The sequence below is a fragment of the Physella acuta genome, unplaced genomic scaffold (genome assembly GCF_028476545.2).
Source record: "Physella acuta isolate Inbredline_101_S28 unplaced genomic scaffold, ASM2847654v3 ptg001126l, whole genome shotgun sequence".
In the NCBI taxonomy this organism is placed as follows: domain Eukaryota; kingdom Metazoa; phylum Mollusca; class Gastropoda; family Physidae; genus Physella; species Physella acuta.
Window position 1 is genome coordinate 862135 of NW_026732643.1, and position 19187 is coordinate 881321.

The 19187-nt window shown below is 49.6% G+C and overlaps 1 protein-coding gene across 1 annotated transcript in view; it reads left to right on the forward strand.

Moving 5' to 3' along the window:
* LOC131956082 (ATP-binding cassette sub-family C member 2) overlaps positions 1-15643 on the forward strand; it is a 31684-nt gene extending 16041 nt beyond the window's left edge. Inside the window, exons 23-35 of the mRNA XM_059320470.1 lie at positions 1138-1273; positions 1454-1541; positions 2146-2292; positions 2475-2619; positions 6668-6833; positions 7161-7360; positions 7588-7708; positions 8514-8615; positions 9047-9193; positions 9312-9470; positions 10713-10879; positions 12838-13032; positions 15106-15643. Of these exons, the coding sequence (XP_059176453.1) occupies positions 1138-1273; positions 1454-1541; positions 2146-2292; positions 2475-2619; positions 6668-6833; positions 7161-7360; positions 7588-7708; positions 8514-8615; positions 9047-9193; positions 9312-9470; positions 10713-10879; positions 12838-13032; positions 15106-15214 (1882 nt within the window). The 3' untranslated portion in view covers positions 15215-15643. The remainder of the gene's footprint in view (positions 1-1137; positions 1274-1453; positions 1542-2145; positions 2293-2474; positions 2620-6667; positions 6834-7160; positions 7361-7587; positions 7709-8513; positions 8616-9046; positions 9194-9311; positions 9471-10712; positions 10880-12837; positions 13033-15105) is intronic.
* Positions 15644-19187: the final 3544 nt, after the last annotated feature.

Below are 19187 nucleotides of genomic sequence, written 5' to 3' on the forward strand. Positions count from 1 at the left end.
CCAGATTATACAATCTTGGCGGGCTGTCAGGTTTATTAGAAGATCGAATGTGACTGGGTTAGTCGTGTGTGTGTTGCGTGTGTGTAGCGTGTGTGTAACGTGTGTGAGTACGTGTGTGTAACGTGTGTGTAATGTGTGTGAGTACGTGTGTGAGTACGTGTGTGTAACGTGTGTGAGTACGTGTGTGTAGCGTGTGTGTAACGTGTGTGTAATGTGTGTGAGTACGTGTGTGTAACGTGTGTGTAACGTGTGAGAGTACGTGTGTGTAACGTGTGTGTAGCGTGTGTGTGTAGCGTGTGTGTAACGTGTGTGAGTACGTGTGTGTAACGTGTGTGTAACGTGTGTGAGTACATGTGTGTAACGTGTGTGAGTACGTGTGTGAGTACGTGTGTGTAACGTGTGTGTACACGTGTGTGTAATGTGTGTGAGTACGTGTGTGTAACGTGTGTGTAACGTGTGAGAGTATGTGTGTGTAACGTGTGTGTAGCGTGTGTGTGTAGCGTGTGTGTAACGTGTGTGAGTACGTGTGTGTAACGTGTGTGTAACGTGTGTGAGTACATGTGTGTAACGTGTGTGAGTACGTGTGTGAGTACGTGTGTGAGTACGTGTGTGTAACGTGTGTGTAACGTGTGTGAGTACGTGTGTGAGTAACGTGTGTGTAACGTGTGTGAGTACGTGTGTGATTACGTGTGTGAGTACGTGTGTGTAACGTGTGTGTAACGTGTGTGAGTACGTGTGTGTAACGTGTGTGTGTAACGTGTGTGTAACGTGTGTGTGTAACGTGTGTGAGTAACGTGTGTGTGTAACGTGTGTGAGTACGTGTGTGTAACGTGTGTGTAACGTGTGTGAGTACGTGTTTGTAACGTGTGTGTGTAACGTGTGTGTAACGTGTGTGTGTAACGTGTGTGTGTAACGTGTGTGTGTACGTGTGTGTAGCGTGTGTGTAACGTGTGTGTGTAAAGTGTGTGTGTAACGTGTGTGTGTAACGTGTGTGAGTGTGTGTAACGTGTGTGTGTAACGTGTGTGTGTAACGTGTGTGTGTAACGTGTGTGAGTACGTGTGTGTAACGTGTGTTTGTAACGTGTGTGAGTATCTCTTGTCACTGCATGTCCCCCCCCCCCACACACACGTGAGCAGCAGGGACGAGACGAGGCTGAAGCCACTGCTCACCCACGAGTCGCTCGACCTGTCCATGGCGTCCACCATGTTCGAGAAAAGTCTGTACGCCGAGGGGGGACAACTCGTGACGGCGGAAAAACTGGAAACAGGAAGTGTGAGTATTATAGCTGATTAGGTGGGTGTGGGGCATGTGAGGGTGTGGGCGTAGCATAGTTGGGTGCACGTGTGTGGGATGTGTGGGGGTACACGTGTGTGGGATGTGTGGGGGTGTCAGGCTGGAACTCGTGTGGAGTCACATTGGTCACGTGGTGTTGACGTGTTTCCCACCTTGCAGGTAAAACGTGACGTGTTCCTGGTGTACGGTCGGGCCGCGGGGCTCTGGTCAATGGCCACAGCACTTCTGATGTTCGGCCTCAACCAAGGTACAGGCAGTTGTTGGCTTGTTCATTTGGGGTTCATGTCTACACAAGCTTTTTTTTTTTTTTGGGGACCACACAAATATTTTTTGTTGTCAATTGTAGCAGTACGTTGTTAGGTTTTAGAGCAATAAGAAACAATATTTTGTTGAACCTGCTTAAAAAGTTGACGGAACAAAGTCGATGGGCGTGTAGAACACCTGATCCAGTACTTTGTCTAACACCTGATCTAACACCTGGTCTAACACCTTGTCTAACACCTGGTTAGGTACTTGGTCTAACACCTGGTCTAACACCTTGTCTAACACCTGGTCTAACACCTGATCTAACACCTGGTCTAACACCTTGTCTAACACCTGGTTTTGTACTTGGTCTAACACCTGGTCTAACACCTGATCTAACACCTGGTCTAACACCTTGTCTAACACCTGGTTTTGTACTTGGTCTAACACCTGGTCTAACACCTTGTCTAACACCTGGTTTTGTACTTGGTCTAACACCTGGTCTAACACCTTGTCTAACACCTGGTTCTGTACTTGGTCTAACACCTGGTCTAACACCTGGACTAACACCTGGTCTTACACCTGGTCTGTAAACGATTTCTTGAAAGGTTTTATCGTGGGCTCGAGCTTCTGGCTGTCCAAATGGACGGAGGACGCCTTTTTGCTGAACGCCACAACCAGGGTGTCGGCAGAAGGGGCGCACAAGACTGATGTCTACGTCATCGTTTACGGGGTCTTCTTTGGCCTGGCTCAGTGTAAGTATACATATACATGTATATGTAAGTGTAAGAATGCGTTTGTTTGTCAGAGAAATCTTCTAGTGTTGCTTGACGTGGTCGAGTGAACTGCTGTTAAAGATGTGAGAAAGTCTTTAATAATACGTCATGATGACATCCTGCTGGCACTACCTAACACTAGACCATGATGTCATTGCCAGTTTCGACCTTCGTACTCTTCAACTACCTCTTCTGGTACCGACTGGTCCGCGCCGCCTCCAGACTCCACGGACTTCTGCTGGAGCGACTTCTGCACGCGCCCATGGCGTTCTTTGACCAGACACCAATCGGGCGGATCCTCAACAGGTATCTCCCCACGTCTGCCCCACCCACCAACAGGTAATTTTCCACGTCTGCCCCACCCACCAACAGGTAACTCCCCACCTACCAACAGGTAACTCCCCCCGTCTGCCCCACCCACCAACAGGTAATTTTCCACGTCTGCCCCACCCACCAACAGGTAACTCCCCACCTACCAACAGGTAACTCCCCCCGTCTGCCCCACCCACCAACAGGTAATTTTCCACGTCTGTCCCACCCACCAACAGGTAACTCCCCACGTCTGCCCCACCCACCAACAGGTAACTCCCCATCTACCAACAGGTAACTCCCCCCGTCTGCCCCACCCACCAACAGGTAATTTTCCACGTCTGTCCCACCCACCAACAGGTAACTCCCCCCGTCTGCCCCACCCACCAACAGGTAACACCTCACGACTGCCCCACCCACCAACAGGTAACTCCCCCACCCACCAACAGGTAACACCCCACGACTGCCCCACCCACCAACAGGTAACTCCCCCCGTCTGCCCCACCCACCAACAGGTAACTCCCCACCCACCAACAGGTAACTCCCCCCGTCTGCCCAACCCACCAACAGGTAACTCCCCACCCACCAACAGGTAACACCTCACGACTGCCCCACCCACCAACAGGTAACACCTCACGACTGCCCCACCCACCAACAGGTAACTCCCCCACCCACCAACAGCTAACTCCCCCACCCACCAACAGGTAACTCCCCACCCACCAACAGGTAACACCCCACGACTGCCCCACCCACCAACAGGTAACTCCCCCCGTCTGCCCCACCCACCAACAGGTAACTCCCCACGTCTGCCCCACCCACCAACAGGTAACACCCCACGACTGCCCCACCCACCAACAGGTAACTCCCCACGACTGCCCCACCCACCAACAGGTAACTCCCCACGTCTGCCCCACCCACCAACAGGTAACTCCCCACCCACCAACAGGTAACACCCCACGACTGCCCCACCCACCAACAGGTAACTCCCCCCGTCTGCCCCACCCACCAACAGGTAACTCCCCACGCCTGCCCCACCCACCAACAGGTAACTCCCCCCGTCTGCCCCACCCACCAACAGGTAACTCCCCACGTCTGCCCCACCCACCAACAGGTAACTCCCCACGACTGCCCCACCCACCAACAGGTAACTCCCCACGACTGCCCCACCCACCAACAGGTAACTCCCCACGTCTGCCCCATCCACCAACAGGTAACTCCCCACGTCTGCCCCACCCACCAACAGGTAACTCCCCACGACTGCCCCACCCACAAACAGGTAACTCCCCACGTCTGCCCCACCCACCAACAGGTAACTCCCCACGTCTGCCCCACCCACCAACAGGTAACACCCCACGACTGCCCCACCCACCAACAGGTAACTCCCCCCGTCTGCCCCACCCACCAACAGGTAACTCCCCACGTCTGCCCCACCCACCAACAGGTAATACCCCACGACTGCCCCACCCAACAACAGGTAACTCCCCACGTCTGCCCCACCCACCAACAGGTAACACCCCACGACTGCCCCACCCACCAACAGGTAACTCCCCCCGTCTGCCCCACCCACCAACAGGTAACTCCCCACGCCTGCCCCACCCACCAACAGGTAACTCCCCCCGTCTGCCCCACCCACCAACAGGTAACTCCCCACGTCTGCCCCACCCACCAACAGGTAACACCCCACGACTGCCCCACCCACCAACAGGTAACTCCCCACGACTGCCCCACCCACCAACAGGTAACACCCCACGACTGCCCCACCCACCAACAGGTAACTCCCCCCGTCTGCCCCACCCACCAACAGGTAACTCCCCACGTCTGCCCCACCCACCAACAGGTAACACCCCACGACTGCCCCACCCACCAACAGGTAACTCCCCACGACTGCCCCACCCACCAACAGGTAACACCCCACGACTGCCCCACCCACCAACAGGTAACTCCCCACGACTGCCCCACCCACCAACAGGTAACTCCCCACGTCTGCCCCACCCACCAACAGGTAACTCCCCACGACTGCCCCACCCACCAACAGGTAACTCCCCACGTCTGCCCCACCCACCAACAGGTAACTCCCCACGTCTGCCCCACCCACCAACAGGTAACACCCCACGACTGCCCCACCCACCAACAGGTAACTCCCCCCGTCTGCCCCACCCACCAACAGGTAACTCCCCACGCCTGCCCCACCCACCAACAGGTAACTCCCCCCGTCTGCCCCACCCACCAACAGGTAACACCCCACGACTGCCCCACCCACCAACAGGTAACTTCCCACGACTGCCCCACCCACCAACAGGTAACTCCCCACGTCTGCCCCACCCACCAACAGGTAACTCCCCACGTCTGCCCCACCCACCAACAGGTAACTCCCCCCGTCTGCCCCACCCACCAACAGGTAACTCCCCACCCACCAACAGGTAACACCCCACGACTGCCCCACCCACCAACAGGTAACTCCCCCACCCACCAACAGGTAACTCCCCCACCCACCAACAGGTAACTCCCCACCCACCAACAGGTAACACCCCACGACTGCCCCACCCACCAACAGGTAACTCCCCCCGTCTGCCCCACCCACCAACAGGTAACTCCCCACGTCTGCCCCACCCACCAACAGGTAACACCCCACGACTGCCCCACCCACCAACAGGTAACTCCCCACGACTGCCCCACCCACCAACAGGTAACTCCCCACGTCTGCCCCACCCACCAACAGGTAACTCCCCACCCACCAACAGGTAACACCCCACGACTGCCCCACCCACCAACAGGTAACTCCCCCCGTCTGCCCCACCCACCAACAGGTAACTCCCCACGCCTGCCCCACCCACAAACAGGTAACTCCCCCCGTCTGCCCCACCCACCAACAGGTAACTCCCCACGTCTGCCCCACCCACCAACAGGTAACTCCCCACGACTGCCCCACCCACCAACAGGTAACTCCCCACGACTGCCCCACCCACCAACAGGTAACTCCCCACGTCTGCCCCACCCACCAACAGGTAACTCCCCACGTCTGCCCCACCCACCAACAGGTAACTCCCCCCGTCTGCCCCACCCACCAACAGGTAACTCCCCACGCCTGCCCCACCCACCAACAGGTAACTCCCCCCGTCTGCCCCACCCACCAACAGGTAACTCCCCACGTCTGCCCCACCCACCAACAGGTAACACCCCACGACTGCCCCACCCACCAACAGGTAACTCCCCACGACTGCCCCACCCACCAACAGGTAACTCCCCACGTCTGCCCCACCCACCAACAGGTAACTCCCCACGTCTGCCCCACCCACCAACAGGTAACTCCCCACGTCTGCCCCACCCACCAACAGGTAACACCCCACGACTGCCCCACCCACCAACAGGTAACTCCCCACGACTGCCCCACCCACCAACAGGTAACTCCCCACGTCTGCCCCACCCACCAACAGGTAACTCCCCACGTCTGCCCCACCCACCAACAGGTAACTCCCCCCGTCTGCCCCACCCACCAACAGGTAACTCCCCACCCACCAACAGGTAACACCCCACGACTGCCCCACCCACCAACAGGTAACTCCCCCACCCACCAACAGGTAACTCCCCACCCACCAACAGGTAACACCCCACGACTGCCCCACCCACCAACAGGTAACTCCCCCACCCACCAACAGGTAACTCCCCACCCACCAACAGGTAACTCCCCACCCACCAACAGGTAACTCCCCACCCACCAACAGGTAACTCCCCACGTCTGCCCCACCCACCAACAGGTAACTCCCCACCCACCAACAGGTAACTCCCCACCCACCAACAGGTAACTCCTCACGACTGCCCCACCCACACGTCACTCACTGTAACTTAACCTCGCGAGCGTGTCTCCAGGAACAAACCCAGAAAAAAACATTTCTTGGACATCGCACAAATTAAACCTGTACAACTTTGATTGATACTAACCTTAAAGAATAAAATATTCATGTCACAGGTCTGTTTGAATTGTGTCATTTGTAGGTCTGTTTGAAATGTGTCATTTGTAGATCTGTTTAAATTGTGTCATTTGTAGATTCTCTAAAGATGTGGACACGGTGGATAACAATTTACCTCTCATTATGTGTGACGTCATAGTAACGGCAACCATCATCACTTTCACCATCATCGTCGTCCTCATCAAGTCCCCCATCTTTGGTGCTGTGCTGGTGCCTCTCATCGTCCTCTTCCTCATCATCAAGGTAGGCGGGGTCAGCCAGCTTGTAGTCATGTGACATGTGTTGAGCACACTTGACCCGTGTTCTCCACACATGACCCGTGTTGCCATGACCCGTGTTGTCCACACATGACCCGTGTAACCCACACATGACCCATGTTGTCCACACATGACCCGTGTGACTCACACACATGACCCGTGTTGTCCACACATGACCCGTGTGACCCACACACATGACCCGTGTTGTCCACACATGACCCGTGTTACCCACACATGACCCGTGTTGCCCACACATGACCCGTGTTGCCCACACACAACCCGTGTGACCCACACAGACCCGTGTGACCCACAGAACTACTACGTGCGGACCTCCCGCCAACTGAAGCGGATCGAGTCTATCGCCCGGTCCCCCGTGTACGTCCACTTTAGCGAGTCGCTGACCGGGGCCGCGGTCATCCGGGCCTACAGGGCCACGCCCAGGTTCACCGACACCTCAGACCAGAGGGTCGACAAGAACCAGGTCTACTTCTTCGCCAGTTTCGCTGCTCTCAGGTGAGAGGTGTGTTGCCCTCAGGTGAGAGGTGTGTTGCTCTTAGGTGAGAGGTGTGTTGCTCTTAGGTGAGAGGTGTGTTGTCCAGTGACCTACTGACCTATTGGCCCGGACTTCGATGACCAACTGACCTACTGACCTGTCCTCCAATGGCCAACTGACCTGTTCCCCAATGACCTACTAACCTGGTCGTGTCAATGACCTACTGACCTGGATGACCTCTATGCAGATGGCTCCAGCAGAACATGGACATGTTGGCCAACCTTGTTGTGCTGTTTGCTGCTGTCCTGCAGATTGTCAGCGGGGGAGGGGGCAGTGACGCCGGTCTCTCTGTGTCTTATGCTCTCCAGGTAACGGTTCAGTCATTGTACGCATTTTACCCAGGCCAAATTTAGACCAATAGTTGCACGTGTCTGTGGTCTATGTATAAAAGATTTGATAGAGCAGTAGTTGGTTTTCTTTGTAGTCTATGTATATACGATGTGTTAGAAAAAATACATCTTCACGGATTTTTAAATCAGTAAACATCAGTAAACTGCCCCCCCCCCCATTAGGTTCCATAGAACATCGTTAAACTGCCCCCTCCCCCCCCCCCCCAATAGAACATCGGTAACTGCCCCCCCCCCGTGTAATAACATGCAGGCTGTGCGATACACTCTGGCACCGTCCATGACGTCACTAATCGTCTGGTACTTGAAATCTAAAGCCATTGAACCAGCAGGTCTAGTGGACGAACGTTTGACTTCCGGCCAGCAGGTCTAGTGGACGAACGTTTGACTTCCGGCCAGCAGGTGTCTAGTGGACTAACGTTTGACTTCCTGGTTCGTTCGGTCGTCTGCTGGTCTGGGGGGGGGGGGGGGTCAGGTGCTGGCTGCTTACACAGTGGGGTGTGTTTTTGTAGCTGGGGTATGTTGGGGTGGGTGGAAGTGTCAATGTAGTGGGGTGGGGGGGGGGGGGAGTTAATAAAAGACCTCTAGACACGGGCCGCTACCCCCCGTGACTGAAGCTAGAGATTAAAAGCTCCACCAGGTGCCTGTCAGTCAGACGGTCAGAGCCGGTTCATTAAGTCAAGTTTAGCCGTCGTCTGCAACAGGTGAGTCTAGGTGAGTCACATTCCATCGGTGTCGCTCACCACATCACGTGACCACTCCCCAGGTGTCGGGGTCACTGCCCTACATGGTCCGACAGATCTGCGAGTTCGAGACAAACATCGTGTCCGTGGAGAGGATGAAGGAGTACTCACACGTCCAGCAGGAGGTATCGATACTCTGGTTTTCTAATTATGTCATAGTACCATTACTTTACGATACTAGTACACAACGATATCTTTCTATTGAATACCATCATATCACGATATTATAACATTACAATATTATAACATTACGATACACTGTCATTACGATTCCACTTTACAACGAGACCCTTACATTACGATACCGCTTTACTGCGATACCATTACGCCATTAGGTACAAGTTTACACGAGAGACCACCACAATATAATTCTTACATCGACTTTCCCAAGAGCGATACCACCTAATCCAAACCTGACTGTAGTCGTACCTCCTTTCATAGACTAAAAGAGCTTTAACTCCATAACATTAAACGTCCTAACTTTCGATAAATCAAAGTTCCACGATAATTCATCATTTGACGATGTATTAAAAAACATGTTCGTACTCCGGGTCAGGCTGCCCTAGTCATCCCTAGCAACCGACCGTCGCCATCCTGGCCAACCAGCGGCGACGTTACATTCACCAACTACCAGACACGTTACAGAGAAGGTTTGGATCTCATTCTCAAGGGAGTCAACTGCCATATCAGGGGCGGGGAGAAGGTAGGACGGTAGTTGGGCTCAAAATTGTTTTAGTTCATTAAATCATTATTTCCAATGAGCTAATCAACCTGCATACACATCACAACAACTCTTCCAATCTCCCATTTCCTATGTACAGGTAGGAATTGTGGGTAGAACTGGGGCTGGAAAATCGTCCTTGACCCTTTGCCTGTTCCGCATCATTGAAGCTGTGAGTGGTTCGATCAACATAGACGGTGTCAACATAGCGGACATTGGCCTGCATGACCTGAGGAGTAAACTCACCATCCTGCCGCAGGTAAAGCTCTCATACCATCCTGCCGCAGGTAAACATCTCACACCATCCTGCAGGTAAACATCTCACCATCCTGCTGCAGGTAAACATCTCACCATCCTGCCGCAGGTAAACATCTCACCATCCTGCCGCAGGTAAACATCTCACCATCCTCCCGCAGGTAAACATCTCACCATCCTGCCGCAGGTAAACATCTCACACCATCCTGCCGCAGGTAAACATCTCACACCATCCTGCAGGTAAACATCTCACCATCCTGCCGCAGGTAAACATCTCACCATCCTGCCGCAGGTAAACATCTCACCATCCTGCCGCAGGTAAACATCTCACCATCCTGCCGCAGGTAAACATCTCACCATCCTGCCGCAGGTAAACATCTCACACCATCCTGCCGCAGGTAAACATCTCACCATCCTGCCGCAGGTAAACATCTCACCATCCTGCCGCAGGTAAACATCTCACCATCCTGCCGCAGGTAAACATCTCACACCATCCTGCAGGTAAACATCTCACCATCCTGCTGCAGGTAAACATCTCACCATCCTGTCGCAGGTAAACATCTCACCATCCTGCCGCAGGTAAAAATCTCACCATCCTGCCGCAGGTAAACATCTCACACCATCCTGCCGCAGGTAAACATCTCACACCATCCTGCAGGTAAACATCTCACCATCCTGCCGCAGGTAAACATCTCACCATCCTGCCGCAGGTAAACATCTCACCATCCTGCCGCAGGTAAACATCTCACCATCCTGCCACAGGTAAACATCTCACCATCCTGCCACAGGTAAACATCTCACCATCCTGCCGCAGGTAAACATCTCACACCATCCTGCCGCAGGTAAACATCTCACACCATCCTGCTGCAGGTAAACATCTCACCATCCTGCCACAGGTAAACATCTCACCATCCTGCCTCAGGTAAACATCTCACCATCCTGCCGCAGGTAAACATCTCACCATCCTGCTGCAGGTAAACATCTCACCATCCTGCCGCAGGTAAACATCTCACACCATCCTGCCGCAGGTAAACATCTCACACCATCCTGCAGGTAAACATCTCACCATCCTGCCGCAGGTAAACATCTCACCATCCTGCCGCAGGTAAACATCTCACCATCCTGCCGCAGGTAAACATCTCACCATCCTGCCACAGGTAAACATCTCACCATCCTGCCGCAGGTAACCACCTACCTGACAGTCCACCTGTAGCGAACTGACCTTCATAACCCCGTTTCTCCCCAGGACCCGGTACTATTTTCTGGAACCCTGCGGATGAATATCGACCCGTTCGATCAGTACAGCGACGTCCAGCTGTGGACGGCTCTAGAACGTTCCCATCTCAAGAGTTTTGTGGCTGGTCAGCCGGACAGGCTGTTGTACGAGTGTGGGGAGGAGGGCAGCAACCTCAGGTAATCATTGAGACTTTACTGACATTTGGCAACCTCAGGTAATCATTGAGACTTTACTGACATTTGGCAACCTCAGGTAAACATTGAGACTTTACTGACATTTGGTTGAGACTTTACTGACATTTGGTTGAGACTTTACTGACATTTGATGGAAACTTTACTGACGTTTGATGGAAACTTTACTGACATTTGATTGAGACTTTACTGACATTTGATGGAAACTTTACTGACATTTGATTGAGACTTTACTGACATTTGATGGAAACTTTACTGACATTTGATTGAGACTTTACTGACATTTGATGGAAACTTTACTGACATTTGATTGAGACTTTACTGACATTTGATGGAAACTTTGCTGACATTTCATTGAGACTTTACTGAAATTTGATGGAAACTTTGCTGACATTTCATTGAGACTTTACTGACGTTTGATGGAAACTTTACTGACGTTTCATTGAGACTTTACTGACATTTGGTTGAGACTTTACTGTCATTTTATGGAAACTTTACTGACATTTTGATTGAAACTTTACTGATATTTGATTGAGACTTTACTGACATTTGGTTGAGACTTTACTGACATTTGATGGAAACTTTATTGACATTTTGATTGAAACTTTACTGACATTTGATGGAAACTTTAATGATATTTTATGGAAACTTTACTGACAATTGATTATTTGAAACTTTACTGACATTTGATGGAAACTTTAATGATATTTTATGGGAACTTTACTGACAATTGATTATTTGAAACTTTACTGACATTTGATTGAAACTTTACGGACATTTGATTGAAATTTTAATGACATTTTGATTGAAATTGTAATGACATTTGCTTGTTTGAAACTTTACTGACATTTGATAGATTGAAACTTTAATGAAATTTGATTGTTTGAAACTTTAACGACATTTTGATTGTTTTTAATTGACTTTGTAACTACACGGGTTGTGCAATTACGACGCCATCCCCCCCCCCCCTCTGAACTATACCATTAACGTGTATCTAATCCCTGTGTTGGTAAAGTTGATTCCCCTGACAGAAAAGTTGATTCCCCTGACAGAAAAGTTGATTCTCCTGACAGGAAAGTTGATTCTCCTGACAGAAAAGTTGATTCTCCTGACAGAAAAGTTGATTCCCTTGACAGAAAAGTTGATTCCCCTGACAGAAAAGTTGATTCCCCTGACAGAAAAGTTGATTCCCCTGACAGAAAAGTTGATTCCTCTGACAGAAAAGTTGATTCCCCTGACAGAAAAGTTGATTCCCCTGACAGAAAAGTTGATTCCCCTGACAGAAAAGTTGATTCTCCTGACAGGAAAGTTGATTCTCCTGACACAAAAGTTGATTCTCCTGACAGAAAAGTTGATTCCCTTGACAGAAAAGTTGATTCCCCTGACAGAAAAGTTGATTCCCCTGACAGAAAAGTTGATTCCCCTGACAGAAAAGTTGATTCCTCTGACAGAAAAGTTGATTCCCCTGACAGAAAAGTTGATTCCCCTGACAGAAAAGTTGTTTCCTCTGACACAAAAGTTGATTCCCCTGACAGAAAAGTTGATTCCCCTGACAGAAAAGTTGATTCCCCTGACAGGAAAGTTGATTCCCCTGACAGAAAAGTTGATTCCCCTGACAGAAAAGTTGATTCCCCTGACAGAAAAGTTGTTTCCTCTGACAGAAAAGTTGATTCCCCTGACAGAAAAGTTGTTTCCTCTGACAGAAAAGTTGATTCCCCTGACACAAAAGTTGTTTCCCCTGCCAGAAAAGTTGATTCCCCTGCCAGAAAAGTTGATTCCCCTGACAGAAAAGTTGATTCCCCTGACAGAAAAGTTGTTTCCTCTGACAGAAAAGTTGATTCCCCTGACACAAAAGTTGTTTCCCCTGCCAGAAAAGTTGATTCCCCTGCCAGAAAAGATTATTCCCCTGCCAGAAAAGTTGATCCCCCCCGTCCCCTCCCCAGCGTGGGCCAGAGACAGCTGGTGTGTCTGGCCAGGTCACTCCTGAGGAGGACCAAGATCCTGGTCCTGGACGAGGCCACGGCCGCCATTGACATGGAGACGGACGCGCTGATCCAGGCCACCATCCGGGAGGCCTTCAGGGACTGCACCATCATCGCCATCGCCCACAGACTCAACACCATCATGGACTATGACAGGTCAGTATCGCCCACAGACTCAACACCATCATGGACTATGACAGGTCAGTATTGCACACAGTCAGTATCGCCCACAGTCAGTATCGCCCATAGGCTCAACACTATCATGGACTACAACAGGTCAGTATCGCCCACAGTCAGTATCGCCATCGCCCACCGGCTCAACACCATCATGGACTATGACAGGTCAGTATCGCCCACCGGCTCAACACCATCATGGACTATGACAGGTCAGTATCGCCCACAGACTCAACACCATCATGGACTATGACAGGTCAGTATTGCACACAGTCAGTATCGCCCACAGTCAGTATCGCCCATAGGCTCAACACTATCATGGACTACAACAGGTCAGTATCGCCCACAGTCAGTATCGCCATCGCCCACCGGCTCAACACCATCATGGACTATGACAGGTCAGTATCGCCCATAGACTCAACACCATCATGGACTATGACAGGTCAGTATCGCCCACAGACTCAACACCATCATGGACTATGACAGGTCAGTATTGCACACAGTCAGTATCGCCCACAGTCAGTATCGCCCATAGGCTCAACACTATCATGGACTACAACAGGTCAGTATCGCCCACAGTCAGTATCGCCATCGCCCACCGGCTCAACACCATCATGGACTATGACAGGTCAGTATCGCCCACAGACTCAACACCATCATGGACTATGACAGGTCAGTATCGCCCACAGACTCAACACCATCATGGACTATGACAGGTCAGTATTGCACACAGTCAGTATCGCCCACAGTCAGTATCGCCCATAGGCTCAACACTATCATGGACTACAACAGGTCAGTATCGCCCACAGTCAGTATCGCCATCGCCCACCGGCTCAACACCATCATGGACTATGACAGGTCAGTATCGCCCACCGGCTCAACACCATCATGGACTATGACAGGTCAGTATCGCCCACAGACTCAACACCATCATGGACTATGACAGGTCAGTATTGCACACAGTCAGTATCGCCCACAGTCAGTATCGCCCATAGGCTCAACACTATCATGGACTACAACAGGTCAGTATCGCCCACAGTCAGTATCGCCATCGCCCACCGGCTCAACACCATCATGGACTATGACAGGTCAGTATCGCCCATAGACTCAACACCATCATGGACTATGACAGGTCAGTATCGCCCACAGACTCAACACCATCATGGACTATGACAGGTCAGTATTGCACACAGTCAGTATCGCCCACAGTCAGTATCGCCCATAGGCTCAACACTATCATGGACTACAACAGGTCAGTATCGCCCACAGTCAGTATCGCCATCGCCCACAGACTCAACACCATCATGGACTACGACAGGTCAGTATCGTCCACAGTCAGTATCGCCCACAGTCAGTATCGCCCATAGGCTCAACACTATCATGGACTACAACAGGTCAGTATCGCCCACAGACTCAACACTATCATGGACTATGACAGGTCAGTATTGCACACAGTCAGTATCGCCCACAGTCAGTATCGCCCATAGGCTCAACACTATCATGGACTACAACAGGTCAGTATCGCCCACAGTCAGTATCGCCATCGCCCACAGGCTCAACACCCCACGGACTACGACAGGTCAGTATCGCCCACAGTCAGTATCGTCATAGCCCATAGGCTCAACACTATAATGGACGACGACAGGTCAGTCAGGATAATATTATAAGAATGTCCTACCACTTAAGGAATGTCCTACCACTTCAAGAATGTCCTTCATTCAACTTAGCAGAACGTCCTCTAACCCCAGCAAAAATATCATAACCGAAATCATTTTTATTACCACAAGAATGTCCTATCCTACCACTTAAAGAATGTCCTACTATTAGAAGAATAAAGAATGTCCTACTATTAGAAGAATGTCCTACCACTTAAAGAATGTCCCACTATTAGAAGGCCTTGCCATCAAAAGAATTGCCCTGTTTTTAGAAGAATGTCCTAGTTCTAAAAGAAACCTCTTGTTAATAAAAGTATATCTCACCTTTAGTATGTCCTACCAAAAATGTCCTACCACTAGAAGATGTCCTACTTCTAAAGTTGTGTTTGTCCCCCTCTAGAATCCTTGTGCTGGATGCTGGAATGATCCGAGAATTCGACACGCCCCAAAAGTTGATCGAGGGAAAGGGCGTGTTCTACAAGATGTGTCGTGACGCGGGGCTGGTCTAGTGTACACATTTACACACATCTAGTCAACACGTGTACACACAAACCTTGTCAACATATGTACACACATCTTGTCAACACATCTACACAAACCTGTCAACACATGTACACAAACCTGTCAACACATGTACACAAACCTGTCAACACATGTACACACATCTTGTCAACACGTGTACACAAACCTGTCAACACATGTACACAAACCTGTCAACACATGTACACAAACCTGTCAACAGATGTACACAAACCTGTCAACACATGTACACAAACCTGTCAACACGTGTACACAAACCTGTCAACACATGTACACAAACCTGTCAACACATGTACACAAACCTGTCAACACTTGTACACAAACCTGTCAACACGTGTACACAAACCTGTCAATACATGTTGACAAACATTGACTCTGACCGCTGCGTACAATACGATGGAGCTATGAACTTGATGAACCTGTGGGATTAAAACTTCATTCACTCAATTGTTATCTGACTTGGCGATGATTTCGGTCGAGTAGACATCCGTTGTTGTTTGTCTCTTTTGTTATTTTAATTAGCGGGGCCACTAAAGATCTAATTAACTACACCAAGCAGGGTGGGAATCTTGAGCAGACGACGGACAAGATCCTGGGAGCAGCTGCCCAATCGCCATCTTTTGGCCAGACACGTGATACATACTCACCAGTGGCGGATAAAAAGTTAGGGCTGATCAGGCTGGGTCCAGAGGCCCAGGGGATTTAGAGATATTAGTTGTATTTGTGAACAATAGTCGTATAGGCCGAGAATGGTGGTAAAACTACATCTGACATGTCCTCTAGGACAACCTACATGTCCTCAAGGACAACCGACATGTCATCTATGAAACTGGCATTCTCTTTAGACAACTAACATGTCCTTCAGAATAACTGACATGTCCTCTGAACATGAGAAACGGCTATCTAGACACCATTTATAGGCAGATTTTGTTTTAAATTAAATGGATTTGCCACAATATCTAGCTATAAATTCGCATATAAACATTAATACATAAATTGAAGCATATAAATGAGAGTGATGGGATGATGTTGATGGATGGGAGAGTGATGGGATGATGTTGATGGATGGGAGAGTGATGGGATGATGTTGATAGATGGGATAGTGATGGGATGATGTTGATATGAGAGTGATGGGATGATGTTGATGGATGGGAGAGTGATGGGATGATGTTGATATGAGAGTGATTTGATGATGTTGATGGATGGGAGAGTGATGGGATGATGTTGATATGAGAGTGATGGGATGATGTTGATATGAGGGTGATGGGATGATGTTGATATGAGAGTGATGGGATGATGTTGATATGAGGGTGATGGGATGATGTTGATAGATGGGAGAGTTATTGGATGATGTTGATATGAGAGTGATGGGATGATGTTGATAGATGGGAGAGTGATGGGATGATGTTGATAGATGGGAGAGTTATTGGATGATGTTGATATGAGAGTGATGGGATGATGTTGATAGATGGGAGAGTGATGGGATGATGTTGATAGATGGGAGAGTGATGGGATGATGTTGATAGATGGGAGAGTTATTGGATGATGTTGATATGAGAGTGATGGGATGATGTTGATAGATGGGAGAGTGATGGGATGATGTTGATAGATGGGAGAGTGATGGGATGATGTTGATAGATGTAAGAGTGATGGGATGATGTTGATGTGAGAGTGATGGGATGATGTTGATGGGAGAGTGATGGGATGATGTTGATGTGAGAGTGATGGGATGATGTTGATGTGAGAGTGATGGGATGATTTTGATGGGAGAGTGATGGGATGATGTTGATATGAGAGTGATGGGATGATGTTGATGTGAGAGTGATGGGATGATGTTGATAGATGGGAGAGTGATGGGATGATGTTGATAGATGGGAGAGTTATTGGATGATGTTGATGTGAGAGTGATGGGATGATGTTGATATGAGAGTGGTGGGATGATGTTGATAGATGGGAGAGTGATGGGATGATGTTGATGTGAGAGTGATGGGATGATGTTGATATGAGAGTGGTGGGATGATGTTGATAGATGGGAGAGTGATGGGATGATGTTGATAGATGGGAGAGTGATGGGATGATGTTGATAGATGTGAGAGTGATGGGATGATGTTGATAGATGGGAGAGTGATGGGATGATGTTGATGGAAGAGTGATGGGATGATGTTGATGTGAGAGTGATGGGATGATGTTGATGGGAGAGTGATGGGATGATGTTGATGGATGGGAGAGTGATGGGATGATGTTGATATGAGAGTGATGGGATGATGTTGATATAAGAGTGATGGGATGATGTTGATATGAGAGTGATGGGATGATGTTGATGAGAGAGTGATGGGATGATGTTGATATGAGAGTGATGGAATGATGTTGATATGAGAGTGGTAGAATGATGTTGATATGAGAGTGATGGGATGATGTTGATAGATGTAAGAGTAATGGGATGATGTTGATAGATGTGATAGTGATGGGATGATATTGATGTGAGAGTGATGGGATGATGTTGATGGATGTGAGAGTGATGGGATGATGTTGATATGAGAGTGATGGGATGATGTTGATATGAGGGTGATGGGATGATGTTGATATGAGAGTGATGGGGTGATGTTGATAGAGTGATGGGATAATGTTGATGGATGGGAGAGTGATGGGATGATGTTGATATGAGAGTGATGGGATGATGTTGATATGAGGGTGATGGGATGATGTTGATATGAGAGTGATGGGATGATGTTGATATGAGGGTGATGGGATGATGTTGATAGATGGGAGAGTTATTGGATGATGTTGATATGAGAGTGATGGGATGATGTTGATAGATGGGAGAGTGATGGGATGATGTTGATAGATGGGAGAGTGATGGGATGATGTTGATAGATGTAAGAGTGATGGGATGATGTTGATGTGAGAGTGATGGGATGATGTTGATGTGAGAGTGATGGGATGATGTTGATATGAGAGTGATGGGATGATGTTGATATGAGGGTGATGGGATGATGTTGATGGGAGAGTGATGGGATGATGTTGATAGATGGGAGAGTTATTGGATGATGTTGATATGAGAGTGATGGGATGATGTTGATAGATGGGAGAGTGATGGGATGATTTTGATGGGAGAGTGATGGGATGATGTTGATAGATGTGAGAGTGATGGGATGATGTTGATGGAAGAGTGATGGGATGATGTTGATGGGAGAGTGATGGGATGATGTTGATAGATGTGAGAGTGATGGGATGATGTTGATGGGAGAGTGATGGGATGATGTTGATGGGAGAGTGATGGGATGATGTTGATGGAAGAGTGATGGGATGATGTTGATGTGAGAGTGATGGGATGATGTTGATGGGAGAGTGATGGGATGATGTTGATAGATGTGAGAGTGATGGGATGATGTTGATGGAAGAGTGATGGGATGATGTTGATGGGAGAGTGATGGGATGATGTTGGATGATGTCTTGAATCAGGAGATCTAGTTTCCGTCGACTCATCCTCGCTATCACACAAAGCCCGACATCCTCCCTGTCACCCCCCCCCCCCCCCCCAACATACACAGCAAGTAGATCTGACTGCGGCACTTGAACCGATGAGGAACTACTACAGCCACATAATTAACTTAATGAGTAATCCACTTTCCCCCTTCCCCTATACCCCCCCCCCCCCACAACCCTTTCACCGCCCTCACAATTTCACCGCCCGCAACCCACCACAGGGCAATTGCTGCTAATTTTCCCACACATTTCTCAATGGTGTTTTAGTCACCATGAGGTGTTTACATAGTATTTTGCTCACAGTATGTACACACTTTGTACACGTGTTCAACTCGCATGTGTACAGTATGAAGTTGAGTTGCTTCACAATAGAACAAACATCACTAGCGATATACATCGCGCGTCTGATTACATCAACACCATTCGGCTCCTGTTCTAATTGATGTCTCTAATAGC